The sequence below is a fragment of the Balaenoptera physalus genome, assembly GCF_965194825.1.
Source record: "Balaenoptera physalus genome assembly, chromosome: 8".
Classification (NCBI taxonomy): Eukaryota; Metazoa; Chordata; class Mammalia; order Artiodactyla; family Balaenopteridae; genus Balaenoptera; species Balaenoptera physalus.
The window spans coordinates 103,928,038-103,948,291 of NC_138887.1; the positions used below are offsets into that span (position 1 = coordinate 103,928,038).

Genomic DNA, 20,254 nt, shown 5'->3' on the forward strand with positions numbered 1-20,254 from the left:
CATGAAACTTGATACATTTGAACCTATGTGTGGTTTCCTATTAAAATGATCATGATAGTTTTGGCCTATTGGGGGGTATCTAAAACTGAATTCTACATAGCAATGGACCTCTTATTGTTAACTTCAATGGTCAAGTCTCAGTCTTCATCTTATTGATGTATCAGCAGCATCTGACCTAGTTGATCTCTCCTTCTGGGGATGCTTTCTTTCCTTGGCCTCATGGGAATCCCTCTCTCTCGGTTCGCATTCTATCCCCTTGGATGCTTCTCCATCGTTGCTGGGTCCTTGGATTTCTTCCCTTTTTTATGTACCCTCACTCCCTAAAGCCATCTGTAGGCTGAACCACTCCCAACACTATTTCTCCAGTCCTAATTTCTCCCTGACTTTCAGACGCCTGTATCCAACTGCCTACTGAATATCTCTAATTACAGAATGTGTGTCTTAAATTTAATCGATCCAAAATAGAATCCTTAGCTTTCTACCCCCACCTCTTCCAAAACTCCTTCTCCCCACGTCCATAAGTAGTGACTCTAGTCTCAATGTTCCTGACTGCTCAGTCCAAAATCTTTGGAATCATTGACTGCCCTCCCACATTCCATGTCTGATTGATCAGAAGATCCTTACAACCCTACCTTCAAATGTCTACAGAATCCTACCATTTTCACTACCTCCATCACCCACACCCTAGTCTAAACCACCACTGTCCCTAACCTAGACTATTAGAATAGCCTCTTGTTTGGTCTCCCAGCTTCCACCCTTGACCCCCCACAGTAGCCTGTTCTGCGTATGGTAACCAGAGTAACTGTAATTCCTAAGTCAATCATACCTCTCAACTGCTCAAAATCTTCCAGTGGCTTCCCATGTCACTGGAGTAAAATCCAAAGTCATGACCATAGCCAGAACGCTCTATGAGATCTGGCCTTAGCTACCTCTCTGACCTCACCTCCTACAATTCTCACCTCCACTCTCTCCACCACCACCACAAGTGGCCTTCTTGCTGTCATACAAACGCTCCAAGTATACAGGAGAGTCTTTGCATTGCTCTTCCCACGGCCTGAAAACACCATTCTCCTGAATCTTAGCTGGTGCTCTCTTCTGCTCAAAGTGCACCTTATCAGGGAGGCTTTTCTCTGAGATCAGTGATTACTCCCATCACAAGCCACTTGGTATCTCTTCTTACCCCACCCGATACTTTGGTCCATTTCCCTCACTAGTATGCAAGCTCCACAGAGCAGATGCTTTGTTTCGTCCCTGCTGTATCCTCAGTGCTAGAACCAAACCCAGCCCAGCCTAGGTGTTCAGTATCAGTTGAATAAATGAATTCACTATCTCTTCTAGCTTTGGACCATCCACAAATTATATATTTGTCCAAGACATTTATATTTTTACATAGGCAAAAGGATACAACCAGAAAACAAGCTCTGTGGTACAAGCAGTGGAGGTCATAGTCTTAAAGATGAATAACACTAAGTCTAGATTATGGAAGGCCTTGCATGACCATCCAGAATCTGGATTGTTCACCACAGGAAATGGGATGCCATTAAAGGTTTTTAAGATTTTTAGGTGTAAACTGATAGAATCTGTCTTATAAATAACTTTTATTGCAGACATTTAAAAAATCCTACTCAGATCAACTTGGAAGCAACTTGACACTTTCCTTTTTTATTAACTGGATTTCAGAACGTGTTGACAAGTATCGTTCATTTTGAACAGTCCTAAGTAATTCTCTGGATCAGGGCAGGGACCAGAGGGTCATTTGCGAACAGATGCCTGTGGCTGTGAACAAATAGATTTTTGCATCTGGGTCTTCTGACCACATTTTACACTTATAACACATGTACTTCTTCTCTAACACCTGTGCACAACTATACATAGCATACAAGGAATGGTGTTTTCATATCATACATGTAGGTTCTTGCCAGAGCTTTCTTCCGAGCCAGGGAGTCTGAGAAAAAAGCTGAGGGAACAGAGTGGAAGTTGTACCACGCACACCAGACTCCAGTGAGCTCACACGTGTTAACCAATATACCGCCTGACAGCCGCCTGCTTTGACAGCTGCAGGGGAGCAGCCGAGACAACAGGAGGCTTTGCCGGGCGGACAGGCTCGTGGTTGAGAAGGGAGCAGTTGAGGCCATGCGGAGCATTTGTTCATTAACTTCCTCAGAGTCAAGTGGAAAACAATGGTGGCTGGAGGAGAGGCCCTGAGACGCTGTCATCGGTGCCTCCGGCCACAGCGGCCAGCACCCCCGGGGCTGGCGGGCGGCGCTCCAGGGCTGGGAAGGGCCCTCGGGAGGGAAAGGCAGAAGTGGCCCTTCCTTACTGCTGCTCCCAGAGAAGGCCTTCAGCGTCCACCCACCCTGCAGGAGCTGGAACCAGAATCGGTTCCCTAATGTAACTAGGAGTGTTATTTACAGTTAGTTTCCCCCTAATTGAACTGCATCTGCTCTTGCTTCTAGTTTTCTCACCTCTCTTCCAGAACAGCATCGAATCCTTCATCCCTTGACACGCACTCACTCTCTTTCTCTCTCCCGTGCCCCTCCCCCTCTCTCTCCCTGCCCTTTGGTCCTCTCCCCGCCCTCCTCCCCTGCCCCTCCCCTCTCCTCTCCTTCTACTGCCTGGCTTCTCTGGGTGAGTCCCTCTCTGGGATCCCCTGCCCTTGCTTATTTATTCCTTACACATGAGCCCAGATCTCTGGCCACAGCAGCAATTCCTGTGTTACTGGTGAAAGGTTATGTATGTGGTTTATCACAGAAACAATTCATACTAAGGCTAACTATTCTGTTGATGTGCAGGCTTTAGTAGCTGAGAAACCTTAAGAAGACTTACATACATGATACACCGACACACATGCTGAAGGAATTCAGAGAAGGGAGAGAGCCATGGTGGGTAATCCCCAACGGCCCCTCAGAGCAGGTGGGCTTTGAGTATTGAAGGAAGACTGAGTGGCCTGAGGAAGCTGGTTCTGGGACATAGCGAGCTTAGAGTGCTGTGCACTCTCTTGGTGCTGGGCCCCTCCTCTGTGAATCGTGTTCAGGCTGGGGGCTGCGGAATGATTTGCGGGAATTTGCTCAACTCCCCAGGTCACTCCCAATATTTGTCCCCTCCCATCAGAAAAGACACGAGGCCAGAGAGGGAGAAATCAACAGGTCTGGAGCAGCACACAGTTCTGGGTTGCCATGGCAACCCCCTTTCCACACAGCGCCCTGCCTCCTCACCAAATGTTTATCCCAGAGACACTTAGGAGACAGGGAATAAGCCCTTAGACCCTGCCCGGCCCCAGGAATACCGCCTCCCTTCCCTGCCCACGCCGGTCTAGCCATAGCCAGGGGCCGCGGAGAGGAGGGAGGGCACAAAGTTTCGTTTCAAGGAAAAGCTGGAGATGACCCTTCAGCTACAATTTCCCCAGTTTCCCTCACCTGAACAGTTGAGTGGTACAGGGGTGGGGAGCTGTGATTTCAGGAAGCTGGAAAGAACAGGAAGCAATAAAACCCGTATATATTAAAACCTACACATTTTACAGACTAAGAAAACTGAGGCCCAGAGAGAAGAAGTAGGGGCAGAATATGAACCAAAACCATATTTATCTATAGCTTATTTTCATTCTTAACTATTAAATAATTTTTTTTAAAGGCTCAGTTAAAGACATTCTTTAATTAGAGGGAAGTAGACGTAACTAGCTTTTTGGATGGTACCAGGAGTGTGAACTCTAAAATAGTTACCAAAAAGATAGCCGAATAAGACTGTCCTTGACCTTCATGTGCGAAAACCTAGGCTTCTGGGGGCCCATTTGGGTTCTTTCTCTATTCCAAGTCACTTTTACCTCAGAGCCTACATGGATTGGTAAAACTGATTTTCCTCTCCATCAGGACAGCTTTAAAAGTCACTGGTCAAGGAACAGTACTGCTCTTCATTGGTAAGATTCTTATTTTACTTATTCACACGTTTCACGGTAGTCCTAACATAGTTCTAATTACAACCTTGAGGCCAAGTGTAGCACGCCTGAGAACAATGACTCATCCGTGATATCACAGGTAAATGGACAACAAAAGTCTGCCCCTGTGCCTCTCCAATCATGGGACGACTTACCTAGTTAACTCATTGTCCTTAGAAGAGGGTATTTTTCCCAAATGGAAGGCAAGTCATTTACGCAGGAGAAGAGTTTTTAAGTTCACTGATGTAACATTCCTTCTGTTGTGTTCTCCATTAATGAAAGTTTTTCTTTTTCTTTTTTTTTTTTAATATTGGAGCATAGTTGATTCACAACGTTGTGTTAGTTTCAGGTATACAGCAAAGTGATTCAGTTATACATATACATGTATCTATTCTTTTTCAAATTCTTTTCCCATTTAGGTTATTACAGAATATTGAGCAGCATTCCGTGTGCGATACAGTAGGTCCTTGTTGGTTATCTATTTTAAATACAGCAGTGTGTACACGTCAATCCCAAACTCCCTAACTATCCCTCCCCCTCTTCCCCCCGATAACCATAAGTTCATTCTCTAAGTCTGTGAGTCTGTCTGTTTTGTAAATAAGTTCATTTGTATCATTTTTCTTTTTTTTAGATTCCACATATAAGCGATATCATATGATATTTGCCTTTGTCTGACTTACTTCACTTAGTACGATAATCTCCAGGTCCATCCATGTTGATGCAAATGGCATTATTTCATTCTTTTTATCCATTAATGAAAGTTTAATTATTAACATCTGGCATTTGAAAAAAATCAGTCCTGCATAATGGCACTCTTCATTTCCATTCATTCTTTCCTCTCTTTGGTGAAGCTCACTGTCGAGCTTCAGCGCAGATCTTTCATTAGCATTTCTTATGAGGTTCTGGAGATTTTACAGGCGAAACTGATAACTTCTTAAACTTTTATGCAAATAAGTACTCAGAATGCTTGCCATGTTTAGTCACTACCATGCTGACAATTAAGTCAACTCTACCATTTTCACAGGGTCACGGGCAGTCTGGACATCCAGTGACGACAGAGAGCATGCAGAAACTTAGAGCCAGCACTTCACAACATCAAAAGCGCTTTCCGAACAGTTGCTCATCTTATGATAATCTTCTCCAGACCAGCTAGACTGAGAGACACAAACAGGTCTGTGTCTTGGCTATATTCCAGCCCTGGTCCTTATCATAATGCCTGGTATGTCGGAAAGGTTTTATCAGTTTGGTTGAATGAACGGATGCCTTCCCTGAACCATTCAGTGGAGATTCAAACTTAGAGGTTAAGAGGTAGCTGGTAAGTATCACAGTCTGGACATAAGGACAAATCTTTGGCTACTAATAAGCTTTCCAGGCTCCTAGTAGACCATTACCTTGTTAGAAAAAAAAAAAAAGGGTGCGGGGGGGGGTGTTAGCACCAGCAGCCCTTTTTGGGGGAGGGAACAGTAGGAATGGAGTCTGTTGTTTGGTTTACAAAGAGTGTAAATGTCCCAGCTGGCAGATCTTAGGGATTATTTACCAGATACAGCATGGTAACACGTGAAGATGGAGCCAGAAACATGTTAGGCCCAGGCCCAGCACTGTTTTTGCTGCCTACTTTGCACTGTTGCTGTGAGCATTAAATGAAAATGCATTGATGGTTAATTTTACGTATTGCCTTGGCTAGGCTGTGGTGCTCAGTTGTTTGGGTGAACATCAGTCTAGATGTTGCTGGAAAGCTATTTTTCAGGTGTGACTGATATTTAACTCAGGAGACTTTGGGTAAAGTAGATCCCCCTCCATATGTGGGTGGGTCTCATCCAATCAGTTGAAGGCCTTGAGAGCAAAGACTAAGATTTTCTGAAGTTCTCCTCAAGACTGCAACACACAAAATGTGCCTGAGTTTTCTAGTCTGTTAAGGAATTCAGACTCAAGACTGCAGCATCAACTCTTCCCTGAGTTTCCAGCCTGCTGGCCTGCCCTACAGATTTCAGACTTGCCAGCCCCTGCAATCATATGAGCCAGTTCCTTAAGATCTCTCTCTCTAGATAGACAGATACAGATATAGCTATAGCTATAGATATATAGATAAATGGTGTGCGTGTGTGTGTGTGTGTACTACTGGTTCTGTTTCTATGAAGATCCCTGATTAATATAGTAAGTCAAGCAAGCCCCCACCCAGCCCCTGACAGAGAAAGCACACAAATGTACATTCTCTTTCATTACCTTCCCTGAATCTAGCTCCGTCTTCCTATCAAACGTATGAATGCCTGCCTGCAAGATGCCAAATGGGGCAAAGATCCAGCAACATCAATGACCTTCCCAAAGTCGTGACCGGTCCATAACAATATTAGGATCCAAATCTCCATCTTCTGACTCTTCATCTGTTTCTTCCTCTCCTTCCTGGTACCAACCCACCTCTGCATCCCTAATCCACCCAGATGCTGTGCTCATTTAACCCTGGAAATCAGAGGGCGCCTCTGGCAAGAATGGAGCCCAGTCACGGGGGTCACAGTTACACTTTAACCTTGGATACTGACTTGGGATTTCTCTTCATCCTGGCACCAGAAAGCATTTCAGTGAGAGCTCAGCTATCTCAGTTTGTATCCACACTTGAAGCCCATCACGCAGTGAGCTGGGCCCATAGCCAAGTATCACTACTGTGACATCTGCCTCTAAGAGCCTGTGTCTCTAGCACTTTTTTCTTGATTTTTTTCTTGTTTATGTTCAACCTGTCTGTCTGTGGTCAGTTAGCTTAGTCACATAGCCAGTGCTAAAAAAGACTCATATAGTAAAGGATTCTACTCTACTGTATAATTACCAACTGCAAAGTCTGGGGGTGTGGGTGTCCCAAGACCACCCTGAGGTTCAATAATTTACTAGAAGAACTCATAGAACTCACTGAAAGCCATAATACTCACAGTTATGGTTTATTACAGCTGAAGAATGCAGATTAAAATCAGCCAAGGGAAAAGGTGCATAGCACAGAGTCGAGGAAAGTTCCACATGCAGAGCTTCCATGGAGTTGTGAATAGCGTTAACTGCTCCCAGCAACGATGTGTCACATATGCACAGAGCATTGCCCACCAGGGATGCCCACCTGAGCCTTGGTGTGCAGAGTTTCCACTGGGATCCATGGCTAACTGCCATCATGGCTGACCCCTCTGGAGGCAGAGTGGATACCACATGGCCCAACGCCCTCATCGTATACCACACTGTCCTGGGAGGCTCAAGGTCCCCAGGTAAAAGAAAGACACTCTTATCAAGTGGGACATTCTAAGGGCCTCGTGATCACTTCCCAGTAGCTGAGGGCAAAGTTTAGACCTTTCTTTGGGTAAGCTTCCTTTCTTCACTATACACCCCCTTTCCCCGGCACCCATGGTGTGTCAGGGGGTGCCACTCAACTCTGGAGTATTCTACAGCCACCTACCACATTCCTAACTCTGACTTGTCCTTTGGAAAGGAAAGTTTCTTGTCTCAGGGGACCAGGAGAGGGACTGGGGATGACTCCATGCTGGCCATCCCTACTGTGGACATTTAATGGGATGGCAGGTCAATGTGAGGTCCACCAGGGGGTGCTGTGGCTTGTCCCTTGGCCTCCTTCACTGGAACACTCAGATGGGGGTTAGCTCCAATTCTGGGGTTAGCCCAGGATCATTCCTGTCCCAGTGAACTAACCAACTCATTCCTTTCTGCCTATTATAACCCCAGCTCAACAGACAATGGCAACCTCACTCATTTACAAATGCCTCTTCTTTCAACTGCCTAGCTTTCCACATTTGTTACGTCAGAAGTAATTCACCAAATTTGTAAAATCTACACATTACTGACATTAAGTGGTAAAACCACTTAAGTTTTACAAGTGAAGACCCCAGAACACCTTGGGGGCTCAAGACAGGCACCCCTTTTCCCACGTGTGAGGGAGAGAATCCAGACTAAGAAGAAGACAGCTGCAGGGAGGAGGATTTTAGCCACATGAGAAAAGCCAGAACTGATGGCAACTGAGACAGGTGAGGCGAGGGAGGCCGTGAGGGAAGCCGGTGGGTGAGCCATGCGTGCAGGTTCTGCCCTACAGGCCACACGCAGGCGTGAATAAGCAGGTACGAACACCCCAAGGGTGGACGCTGGGCATTACTGGCAAGGTGTGTGGGCTCCTGCAGCCCCAGCTAAGCACTGCCTGGCATCCTCAAGCGAACTTCCCCTCTACCTCAGGAACAGGCACCCAGGTGAGGTCACCTTCCTGGTTCCCTCCCTCCCTCCGTCTCACAACTAACGAAGACAGGACCTGCCCCAAGTCCCACCCTCCAGGGCCCTGGAAGGGAAGCAGCGAATCCACTTTGCTAACTGGAACTAAGGTGTTACATCCAATAAGATCAGCAAGTAACATTGTCCCTTTAACAAGGGCCCCAGTGCCCTCACTCAAAAGAGACCAGTGGCAGAAAAGACGTTTTCACTTTCATAAGTGGCTTCCTTAGCCTAGCACCAATGCTGCCCACAGAGCAAAGAGACGCAACGCAGCTGACCAGCACAACACCTTTATGCCATCTCATGATCCTCCAAGAATCATGCAGACGTAAAACACATTAAAGAGATTCTGTAAGGAACCTGGGTTTGCCATGTTTCAGATGCAGCAGAATCTGATTCTAGAAGCCCGGAGAGGCCAGCTTACCCCTGCCTTACCCCAGCCTTACCCCAGCTGTGTCCCTCTGCGGCAAACTGGGTCTCTCCTCCCTCTGCGTTCCCACAGAAGCCCGCTTGAGCAGACCCAGCCCTTGTGTCCCTCTGCCTGGCATTATCCTGTGAAGTTTGGGACAGGGAGGGGACCTTGTCTTTTTCATCTCTGAGTCCTCCAGTGCTTAACAGGTCAAAATGGAATTGCCAGCACCCTCCCTGGGCCGCACCAGCCCTGGTTCTGATTCCCAAGCTATAGGAAAGAGGGCTGCCATGTTCTCACCTCCTGACTAGGTCAGGCCCACCTCCGCTCGCTTCTAGAGTGGGGAGAGCAGGTGGGTGACCTAGGGAAAGGCCAGGTGCACAGCCCCCAGAAATAAAATGCAAACCGTGACAATCTGTGAAGACCGGATCTTCAGGATTGAAATCTCATCTTCCCAAATAGTGAAGGGGCCAGCTGATCAGAGACACCTGTCCCCAGGGGTGCCCTGACAGCTGAGTTCAACACTGCCTCCCCCCTATTACCATGGAGGTAGCAACAGCTAATATCCAGGGGTCAGGAGGACCTGGCACAGGATTGAAATGTACTTTACACAGATGATTACCTTTCAAATGGTCCTATTAATCATCATAACAAAAACAAGCAGTCGACTGGAGTTCCATTCCTGGTTCCTGTGTCCCAGGGGCCGTGGACTCAGTCCTCCTCTGCCCCACCTCCAGGGACCAGGAACCAAAGCTAGACCTGGCTGCTGCTAAGACATGCCGTCCACATTTTCATCTCCACTCTGTCACCAATTATCTGTGACTTTGAGCTGACTAACCTCTTCCCCTCCGATTACTTCTCTCTAAAATGGTAGTAAACCAACTCCCCAGAGGCGTTCTCTAGAGGAGCAAGGTGACACATGCCAAGAAAAGCCAGGCACACCTGCAGACGCAGCACGCACTATTTTTATGTCTTACCTGAAACCGACTGTCTCTCCACGGAGTCTGCTGTGTTGGCTTTTCTGCCCATAATATTTGTGGTCGGATCATGTCTGTATTTAAACCAAACAATATTTAAGCCACCAGAAATAAGAAAACAAAGAGGGGAAAATTCCGTCACATACTTTTTTGGTTTTTTTTTTTAAGTCTATTCATCCAGATGGTGATCATTAGCAGCATCGCCTGTCTGCACCTGTTACTGTTTATGTAACAGACCCCACCTATAGGCATGTGCTCGGAACCTTCTGGATGAGCCTAACAAGTGATGCTACAGGAACAGACACAACCTATAGCTCTGGGAATCACCATTTAGTTCTTTGGTAGAGATAAGAATAGAGCTCTTGGTGCTACAGGGACCTGCAAAGTCAATGACAGCTTGGCCTGAAAGCCTCAGGGACTCACATCCCTGCCTTTGATAAAGCTGCTTCCCACCCTGAAGGTACGTCCCTGCTTATAGTGAAATCAGCCCCATCAGCCAGTTGGTGTTTCCTAAAAATCCCCATGCCAGGGCCCTACTCGAGACCTACCAATCTGAATTCTTTGGAGCAGTGCCTGGGAAAACATCTATTGGGCTGGCCAAAAGGTTCATTCGGTTTTTTCCGTAAGATGGCTCTAGTAATACTTAGTTGTCTTTAACTTCATTCGAAACAATTTTGTTAGATTGTATGTGACAGCTGTCATATCAGTGTGCATTTTAAAAAAGACTTATCAAAATTAGTGAATTTTTGTGTAGCCATTTTAAGATTGAAGATGGAAGGAAAAAAGCAACATTTTCAGCATATTATGCGTTATTATTTCAAGAAAGGTAAAAACGCAACCGAAACGCAAAAAAAATTTGTGCAGCGTATGGAGAAGGTGCTGTGACTGATCGAACGTGTCAAAAGTGGTTTGCGAAGTTTCGTGCTCTAGATTTCACACAGGATGATGCTCCACAGTCGGGCAGACCAGTTGAAGTTGACAGCGATCAAATCGAGACATTAATTGAGAACAATCAATGTTATACCATGCGGGAGATAGCCGACAGACTCAAAATATCCAAATCAAGCACTGAAAATCATTTGCACCAGCTTGGTTATGTTCATGACTTTGATGTTTGGGTTCCATGTAAGTTAAGTGAAAAAAACCCATCTTGACTGTATTTCCGCATGCGATTCTCTACTTAAACGTAATAAAACGTTCCGTTTTTAGAACAAATTGTGACAGGCGATGCAAAGTGGATACTGTACAACAATGTGAAATGGAAGAGATGGTGGGGCAAGCGAAATGAACCACCACCAACCACACCAAATGCCGGTCTTCATCCAAAGAAGGTGATGTTGTGTATATGGTGGGATTGGAAGGGAGTCCTCTATTATGAGCCCCTTCCGGAAAACTGAACAATTAATTCCAACAAGTACTGCTCCCAATTAGACCAACGGAAAGCAGCACTTGACGAAAAGCGTCTGGAATTAGTCAACAGAAAATAATCTTCCGTCAGGATAACGCAAGACCGCATGTTTCTTTGATGACCAGGCAAAAACAGTTGCAGCTTGGCTGGGAAGTTCTGATTCATCCGCCATATTCACCAGACATTGCACATTTGATTTCCATTTATTTCGGTCTTTACAAAATTCTCTTAATGGAAAAAATTTCAATTCCCTGGGAGACTGTAAAAGGCACCTGGAACAGTTCTTTGCTCAAAAAGATAAAAAGTTTTGGGAAGATGGAATTACGAAGTTGCCTGAAAAATGGCAGAAGGTAGTGGAATAAAAGGATGAATACACTGTTCAATAACGTTCTTGGTGAAAATGAAAAATGTGTCTTTTATTTTTACTTAAAAACCGAAGGCACTTCCTGGCCAACCCAATGTTTTAAACACCCATGTGATTCTGACACTGGGTTGAGCTTTGGGTCTTCTGGACTGAAAGAAGCTCAAGGCTTTGAGTGGAGACCTTGGTTCTGTTCCAGGCTTGGTGATAAATTCCTGTCCTTCCTGTATAACTCTGGGCAAGCCACTGTCCTCTGGGCCTGACGGTCTCTCAAATAAGGATACTGGACTAGAATAAGTGATTCCTGCTTGTGTTCCAGGAGCCCTAGGGTTTCCTTGGAGGCTCCAGAAGTTTCTAAATGGAAAGTGGTAGAAATAGAGTAGTTTGGGCTCTGGGTTCCCTGCCTCAAGAGTTAATCACAGGGCTGCTAAAAATCTATTGACAATGGTCTGACATTAAGCAAGAGCAAGTGGGAACATCTGCCTGGGACACAGGAAATACACAGCCCTGGATGTGTTCAAGGTGGCTTAAATGAGCATGATTATTCCAGAAATCACATTTTTAAAATGTGAATCCCTGAGGGAGTCAGGATTTGGACTGCGGGACCTTGAGAGTAGTTATCACTTCATTTCTGGGAGCCGTGATTTCCTCATCCTTCAAAGGAAGGGGTAAAACTAGACTCCTTTTAGGGGATCTCACATTTTGCCATTCCAGTGGTGAACACGGTCTGCATTGCATCCACCCCCCTACACTGTGAGCAGACCCAGGTAGGACCTGTGCCTAGAACCAGGGTGAGTCAGCTGACCCCCCTGGGAACCCAATGCACAGCCTTGACCTCATTACCATTTGCTCTGGAATGAACTGTGTCTTCCCAAGTGCATAGCTGAAGCCCTAACCCCAAGGTGATTGTATCTGGAGGTAATTAAGGGTAAATGAGGTCATAAGGGTAGGGTTCTAACCTGATAGGATTGGTGGCCTTGGAAGAAGAGATACCAGCGAGCTCTCTCTCCACACATGCATGCACCCAGGAAAGGCCATGTGAGGACACAGTGAGAAGGTGGCCGTCTGCAAGCCAGGAAGGGAGTCCTCACCAGAACCCGGCCATGCTGGCACCTGATCTCTGATTTCCAGCCTCCACTGTGAGAAAGTGCAGAAACTGTGAGAAAATAAATGTCTGTTGTTTAAGCACCCCCAGTCTGTAGTATTTTGTTATGGCCGCCCCCGTTGAGACACCATCCCACCATGACCAGTTGACTTCCTCGGCCATGGTTACTTGAAGCAGCCCACAGCTGTGTGTGCGTGGCTCATTCTGCCTCATGGCAGCTACTTCATCATAAGAAAATCACTTGCTCTCATTTAGAGTCTGTGTCTTTTCTCCCACACTAATATGCAAGCTCCCTGGGGGCTAGGGGCTTGACATTCTTTTTCTTTCTTATCTGCAAAACTCTCACAAGGTCGGCCTGCCAGATATTCTACCAGAAGAAGAAAGAGACCCTCTGAAGTTGGTGGTTCATGCCGGGTCCCACCGCATGGAGAGAGGACCCTTGGCAGGTGGTGCGCCTCCAGTTTCTAGCTCTGGGTGTTTGTTATTGTGCTCTTTTCCTTTGGGGCCTCAGCTCAGTGAGGACCTGTTGATGGAGTGGCAGTGGGGACGGAGGCAATGGCTTCCTGGTGCCTGACCGCTTCTTACCCTCCAGGACAGGCGGAGCTCAGTTCTCAGGACCCGGGAGTTGGGCATCCTTGTGCAGTAGGACTTGCAACACGAAAGGAGTGGGTCCCCACGGTGGGCTGGGGAAGGGCTGGGCACAGCAGAGCAGGTGCTTCTGTGTGTCTCTCCAGGAGGTCTTGTAGAGTGAGGATGCTGTCTGCCAGGTAAGAGAGGCCTGTGGGTTCTGGAGCACCAGGCATGAGCCAAGTTGATAAAACACAGTATTAATAAGGTTACAATTTTTGGGTTGGTTACTATACTAATAAACACCTTAAAATTACTTGTTTACAGCATTTACATTTAACTAAGCTCTTTCAGAAACAATGTCATTTATTCTTTACAACAACCCTGAGAGGCAGATCTTATCCTCGGTTTGCAGGCAAGGAAACAGCCTCAGCTGTGATTAACCAAATTCACATCGTTTTTGAGTGGCAACACCAAGACATGAAGCCCTGTGTTCTATTCCATGTCCAGTGTTCTCTTTCATCCTAGGTTTGCTTCACACAGAAATCAGGGTTAGCTACAAGCTACTTCTCAACTCAGCCCATGCCTCGGAATCCTGTGCTGTTGGCTTCAGGGTAAGAAGTGAGCCAGGTGAAAACCTGGATGGCTTGATGTAAAGAGGTGCTTCCAAAATGGGGTTCCAGGGAACCCTAACTCCTAGCAAGATGTTAAAACATCCTTTTTATTTTAAGTGTGGGGCTGTTCTACAAGTCAAGTTTGGGCAGTGCTACATACAGTCCTTCCTTCCTAGGAAATTATGTTAGCACTTAAAGGCTCTGAAAAGTCCTGCAATAAATAAGCTGGTGTAAATTTAATTCAGCATTTGACAACACAACTAATTTTTCAATCAATGAAAAATGTTTTCATTTGACAACACAATAGCAGCATCTTGGTCTACAGAGAAGGTGATGCAGGATGTAGAAATGTCAGTGGCTAAGAGAACAGTGGAGAGAACAATATGCCAGACATAAAGGATTATTGAATTGAAAGGAATCAAATGTACAATCATTGTCACATAAGCACGTTTAAATCCCCTCTTAAAACTTGTCACTGAAAATACTTCAGCTAAGTCTCTTTAAAGTATTAACTCATGTCATTGTTCATGTGTAAGTGTATTTTCACTTACAGGATTAGTAAACCAAACATCGATTGCTTTTGTTTTTATTTTATCTCATATTTTCTGTACTTTCTGAGTTTACAAATAAGTATCATTTATAAAGTAATTCAAAACAAATAATTTAAAATAATCTACCATCCAACAGCTAAAGATTTAGGAAAAAGGGTGGACACTGGAGCACCCAGGGAACAGAGGGGTAAAGGTCAACGTGTGGTCCACCAGGACCAGATAGAACTCAATAGGAGGTTTTTTAAAACCGAGAGTGATTGTGTAGGCATGGAAATGTAGGTTTTAGAAATGCAGATTTCTGGATGGAGCCGCGCTGAGGCCCCAGGTCTGACCTCTGTGTGTCCCTGGGTGGACAGAGACCCAGAAGAAGGGCAAAGACCAGAGAACCCGAGAGGAGGCAGAACGAAGAGCAGGACGTAGTTCACAAAGAGGGAAGAGAGGAGCAGGGCAGCAGGATTCGACTCTGTGGCACTTCCATGGTAGATGGGGAGAGGGATGTGTAGGACCAGCCGGAAACACACAGGAGCGTGGTAGTGGTGACGGGAGCCCAGGCTTAACCCTTGCCCTGTGCCAGGCACTATTCAAAGAGCTCTGTGATGGATTCGTTCATCCTCACAAGAACCCTATGAGGGAAGTTCTACATCCCCATCATATATGGGGAAACAGGCAAAATGGGCTAAATAGCTTGCCTGAGTTCACAGAGCTAGTGAATGGCAGACCCAGCATCTGTCTCCCCTGAGAGATATCCAAGGGCCTATCTGCCTGGGAGGGCAGCCCCTCACGCCCCACAAAGGGAGGAAGAGAAAGGCACAGACATCCCCTGAGGGATGAGGAGCCCAGCGGTGGGGCCCAGTGCAGGCGAAGAAGGGGAGCGGGAAGTCACTTCCCAGGGCACTCAGGTGGTTCGCACTTCAGCAGGGCTGCAGCCCTCGCGTCCTGGCCCCTCATTCAGGGCTCTTTCCATTTCTCATGCCGCCTGTCAACTCTAGGTTGGGGCAGATCCACGATGAAGGCAGAGAGTGAGGTCTGGGGCACATCGGGAAGGTTCACTGCTCTGAGGCGGGACCCATCTGGGGGTCACAAGCGACATGCTGAGACAGAAAGGCCACTGTGGGTTGGCGCAACAAGGAAGACAAACCCCTTCCCTGCCATGTCCTTCCCTTCTCTCTCCCCGAGCCAGTGAGGGACTGGGCCCTGACACTGGCTCCTTCAGTGTTAAAGCATTTTGAAGCCTGATAAACCAAAATGCAAATAAATCATCTGGTGTGGGTAACCCAGAGCTGAAGTTCAGAGGGTCTGATTAGCTCTTCAGTGACTCTGGGGGGCCTCGCTGGAGGACTGGAGCACAGCAGGGTAGCTGTGCACAGCACGAGGCCCACCCTGGGCAGGAGCCGCTCAGAGCAGCAGAGACACAGGGGCACCAGGAGGAAGGGGGGGACCAGAGACAAGATGAGGACGACATCAAGATGTCCCCCCCAACGCACACACACACACAGCCTTTGGGCAGCCCTGGCATAGAAGGTGCCTCCTCGAGCCCAGGTGTGCGTGGGCATCCTGCTGATGCTGTGTGGGGGAGGAGCGGGGCAGGTGCAGCGTTCCCCTGTGACTATCTGTTCTTCCACCTCCACTTTGCCCTAAGATGCTCCTTTACCCCACATGCCACCTTCTCCCTCTGACGGACTCCCTTCCCTATCCCTGCTCCCCTTGGCTCCCCATCCCTCCCTTGCTGTCCCTACCCTCCGCCCTTTCAGGGAGGAGCCAGCAGAACAGGGCTGGCGTTGATGCCCACAGCCAAGGGCTCGTAAAGCCGTGCTCACAGGTTCACTCACTGGCGTGAACACAGGTAAAACACCCAGAACGGTGTCTAGACTTGGTAAGCACTGGGCCTTAGTTCTTTCCTCCAGGCAGGGCTCTGCCAAGGGCAGGAACACGAAGACACTTAACATTCGGTACTTTAAAAAGGCTGAGGTGTCCCCCAGTGTCATGTTGCTCCCAATTTAACAACCAGGAGAGGAGTGGGCAGCTGCAAAAGAGATGCTGCCAGTTCAAATCCAAAGCTGGTCCCATGGTCTGTTGGTTCTTTAGCTTCATGGAAAGCTTCATGCTTTCCATGCTCATCTTTCCCAAAAGGGCATCCTAGGCACCACACTTCCTTCATCCCCAGGTGCCCTGGGAGGTAGGTATGGGCAGGGCATGGGTTGCAGCCTTACAGCACAAGGCTAGAAAGGGGGTCTGAGTTATTTTTCACTGTTCCAAAAAAAGATTACACCTGTAAAAGAATGAAATTAGACTTCCTCACCCCGTACACAAAAATTAACTTAAAATGAACCCTAGACCTAAATGTAAAAGCTAAAACTATAAAACTCTTAGAAGAAAACATAGCAGTAAATTTTCATGGCCTTGATTTAGGCAATGGTTTCTTAGATCTGACTCCCAAACCACAAGCAACAAAAGAAAAAAATAATGATTTAGAAATACATTGGACTTCATAAAAATTAAGAAAGTTTTTGTGCTACAAATGACACATCGAGTAAGTGAAAAGACAATCCACAGAATGGGAGAAAATATGGGCAAATCATGCATCTCATAAGGGATTTGTTTCCAGAATACATAAAGAACTCTTACAACAAAAAGATAAGCCAATTTTTTAAATAGACAAAGGACCTGAAAAGATATATCTCCAAAGAAGATATAAAACTGGCTAATAAGCACACAAAAAGATCCTGTTGGTCATCAAGAAAATGTAGATGTACCACTTCACACTCACTAGGATGGGTGTGCTCAAAAAGATAGACAATAAGTACTGATGAGGATACGGAGAAATTAGAACCCTTATGTACTGCTGGTGGGAACGTAAAATGGCCCAGCCACTTTGGAAAGCAGTTTGGCAGTTCCCCCAAATCTTAAGCATAGGTACCCTATGACCTAGCAGTTCCACTCCTAAGTATACACCCAAGAGAAGTGGAAATGAAAGTCTGCACAAAAGCTTACACACCAATGCTCATAGCAGAATTTTTCATAACAGCCAAAAAGTGGAAACTACCCAAATCTTCATCAATAAAATGTGGTACATTCATATAATGGAATGTTGTTTGATAATAAAAAGGAATGAAGTTCTGACACATGCTACATGGGTGAACCTTGAAAACATAGTGCTGAAAGAAGCCAGTCACAAAAGATGATTCCATTTACATGAAACTTCCAGAATAAGCAAACCTAAAGAGAAAGAAAGTAGATTAGTGGTTTCCTGGGGCTGAGGATATGGGGGGCGGGGGCAGTGTGGATAGAGAGTGATTGCTAATGGCCATAGGGTTTCTTTTTGGGGTGATGAAAATGCACTAAAATTAGATTGTGGTGATGGTTGAATGACCCTGTGAATATACTAAAAGACACTGAAATGTACATTTGCGAGGGGTGAATTGTGTGGTATGTGAATTATATTTCAACAAAGCTGTGTTTTTTTTTTTTAATTAATGAAATTGGTGTAACCCCATTTTGAAACTGAATAGGCCAACTGAAATGTCAAGTCTTGCTTTTGACTGGAATCCCTCAGTTTGGCAATAATGATAGTTTCATATTGACTACTAGTTGGTTAGTAGAACTACTTTTCACTTAATACTTGAGTATTTACATTCTGCCAGGCCCTGTGATAAGGTCAGTGAAATAAAGTATCAAAAATAAAGAAATGGATTAGGATGTAAGTGGTTGGTTAGACAACCCCGGGGACCATGATGAAGACATAACGGGTTGAAAAAGGTCTTAGCTGGGTAGGAGCCTCTGGACCAAGAAGACAGCCAGGCCATGTGGCCTCTCACCTCACCGCCAGGAACAAGGCGTGTTTTGATGCCTCTGAGCCCCCAGCTCAGGTCTGGGGAAAGCTTCTCAGTCTGAGAGGAAGGGCCAGGCCCTTTGGGCATCCAGGAGTCCTCTCTCATCACCCACTGTTGGCTCTGTAATCTCCCAACCAGCGTCTAAAGTGCCCTGAGATTTTCTTCTCCAAGACAGGTGGCGTCTCCATCCCAGCAAAGGCCTATAGCTCCTGGCACGGGGGTCGCTCCCCTCAGAGCCCATGGCAGCTCAGCCCTCTCCTGCCATGATGGGGAGCGTCTTACACTTCCATGCCTGTTAATGAGCTGGGAGAAGCGGGGTGAACAGTGTGTGATGAAATTCACAGATGATACTCATTTGGGAGGTGCAGGAAACACCAGCTCTAGGAGAGAAGGCAAACAATCTGTGGAGGGAGAGGTTAGAAACCCAGACAAGCGATCACCCAGCGAGGCATGTTAGAAAACAATGCCTGTGAACAAACACCACTGGCAGAGAGAAGGAGCAGAGACCTAGGAGATACAAGTGTTGACGTCGGCTCATGGCAATAATCTACAGCAAATGAGATGGGGAGCCATTAGCTCAGCCCGTCAAAGCAGAGCATGCCAACTCTTCTAACAGAGACCTTGGTCCTACCATGACGGGAGCAAAAACCTTCTTTTTCAAAGATATTTCTGTGTCTGCTGGCATTCTCCTGGGTGACATTCACAGGAGTTTTGAGAACATAAAGATTTGTCAGGACTGACACGAGGCTCTACAAATGTTGCCTACTGTGGCTTCATAGCTGACGATGTGGGTCAGCTGAGCAGCTGGTCAACAGCAACAGATCCTGTAATATGAAGAAAAGCTGGCCAAAGATGTGGGGAGTAGTGTGGAGTCAAGGATACTCACAGAAGGAGGAGTGGACAGAAGCAGAAAGATCTCTGGCAGGTGTAGCTGGGGTGGGGTGGGGTTGGAAGCAACAGATACTTGCTGGTGAGCTGGGGCTGGGTGAGAAATGCCGGGTGCTATGGACTGAATTGTGTCCCCTTCAAATTTATATGTTGAAGCCCTAACCCCCAATGTGACCTTTGGAAGGTTAGATGAGGGCAGGAGGGTGGGGCCCTTATAATGGGATTAGTGGCTTTTAAGGAAGGGGCACAGTTGTGAGGACACAGCAAGAAAGCAGCTGTCTTCCAGCTGGTAAGATTTCTCACTAGGAACTGAATCAGTCAGCACCTTGGTCTTGGACTTCCCAGTCTCCAGAGCTGTGAGAAATAAATATTTGTTGTTTAAGCCACGCAGTCTATGATATTTTGTTATAGCAGCCAGGCTGACTAAGACACCAGGTGTCCTCAATCAGGCAAATGGTCTTGCTCATATTATGGCAAGGGACTCAGGGAACATGAACTCACAATAATTACTGAAAGCCCTGGATCTCTACAAATACATAAGAACCACTACCCTCCAGACACTGACAACACAGCATGGAGCCAAAAATGGAGACTTACTCTCATGGCGTTTATGTGCTATGGACTTCACCCTATGGCTAGCAGTTCAATAAAGGCATTTCTCAGTGACCTTGAGCTAATGCCCTTCCAATGCAGTATTTTCCTAAGATTTCAACTGATATAAGGATGGACTTCAGAATAGATCAACTCCATGCTGCTCAGAGAAAAGCTTATTAGGTGCCAGACACTGTAATGAAGCACCTCAGATTTTTGAAACTTGTTATTACATCAGCCCCATGGAAGTTATATTTTTATCCCCACTTTAAAGATTATAAAACAGACTTGAAGAGGTTTAAGTAACTTTCCAGAGTTCACACGGCTTTCAGGTTAACAGAGCCAGGACTCAAGATAAGGTATGTCTCACTGTAAAACTCTGTCATAACTGTATATTCATCATACACTGTGTTATGGTTATGTATGAAACACTCAGCATCCTTTACGCAAATAAACATCTTCCACTAGTTGGGAACCATTATTCTGGAGGCCAGAATGCTCCACTGATCTCTTGGTTGCCCAACTTTAGCATCTCTGGGGAGCTATGCGTCCCAAGAAGACGGTACAATCTGTAATTCTCAGGTGATGCCAGGGAGTCTATAATTTAAACACCCCAGGTGATCGTTTTTAGATGCACATAAATCAGATTTACTATTATTCTATAGAGAAACTGTTTTTGCCTATACTCTTACCTTTTTCTAAAATATTTATTTATTTATTTTTGGCTGTGTCGGGTCTTCGTTGTGGTGCGCAGACTTCTCATTGCGGTTGCTTCTCTTG

At 46.2% G+C, this 20,254-nt stretch overlaps 1 protein-coding gene across 3 annotated transcripts in view; it reads right to left on the minus strand.

Annotated features, from left to right (window-relative positions):
• Positions 1 to 18,557, minus strand: part of PLXNA4 (plexin A4) — a 596,073-nt gene extending 577,516 nt beyond the window's left edge. The window contains exons 1-2 of one of the 3 annotated variants that reach the window (XM_082472852.1): positions 13,019 to 18,557; positions 9,560 to 12,465 (exon numbers count right to left, since the gene is read on the minus strand). In XM_082472852.1, the coding sequence (XP_082328978.1) occupies positions 9,560 to 9,611 (52 nt within the window). In that variant the 5' untranslated portion in view covers positions 9,612 to 12,465; positions 13,019 to 18,557. Of the gene's footprint in view, positions 1 to 9,559 lie in introns of all 3 variants that reach the window. The other 2 variants (XM_082472851.1, XM_082472850.1) reach the window with 2 other exon arrangements.
• Between the last annotated feature and the right edge of the window lie 1,697 nt (positions 18,558 to 20,254).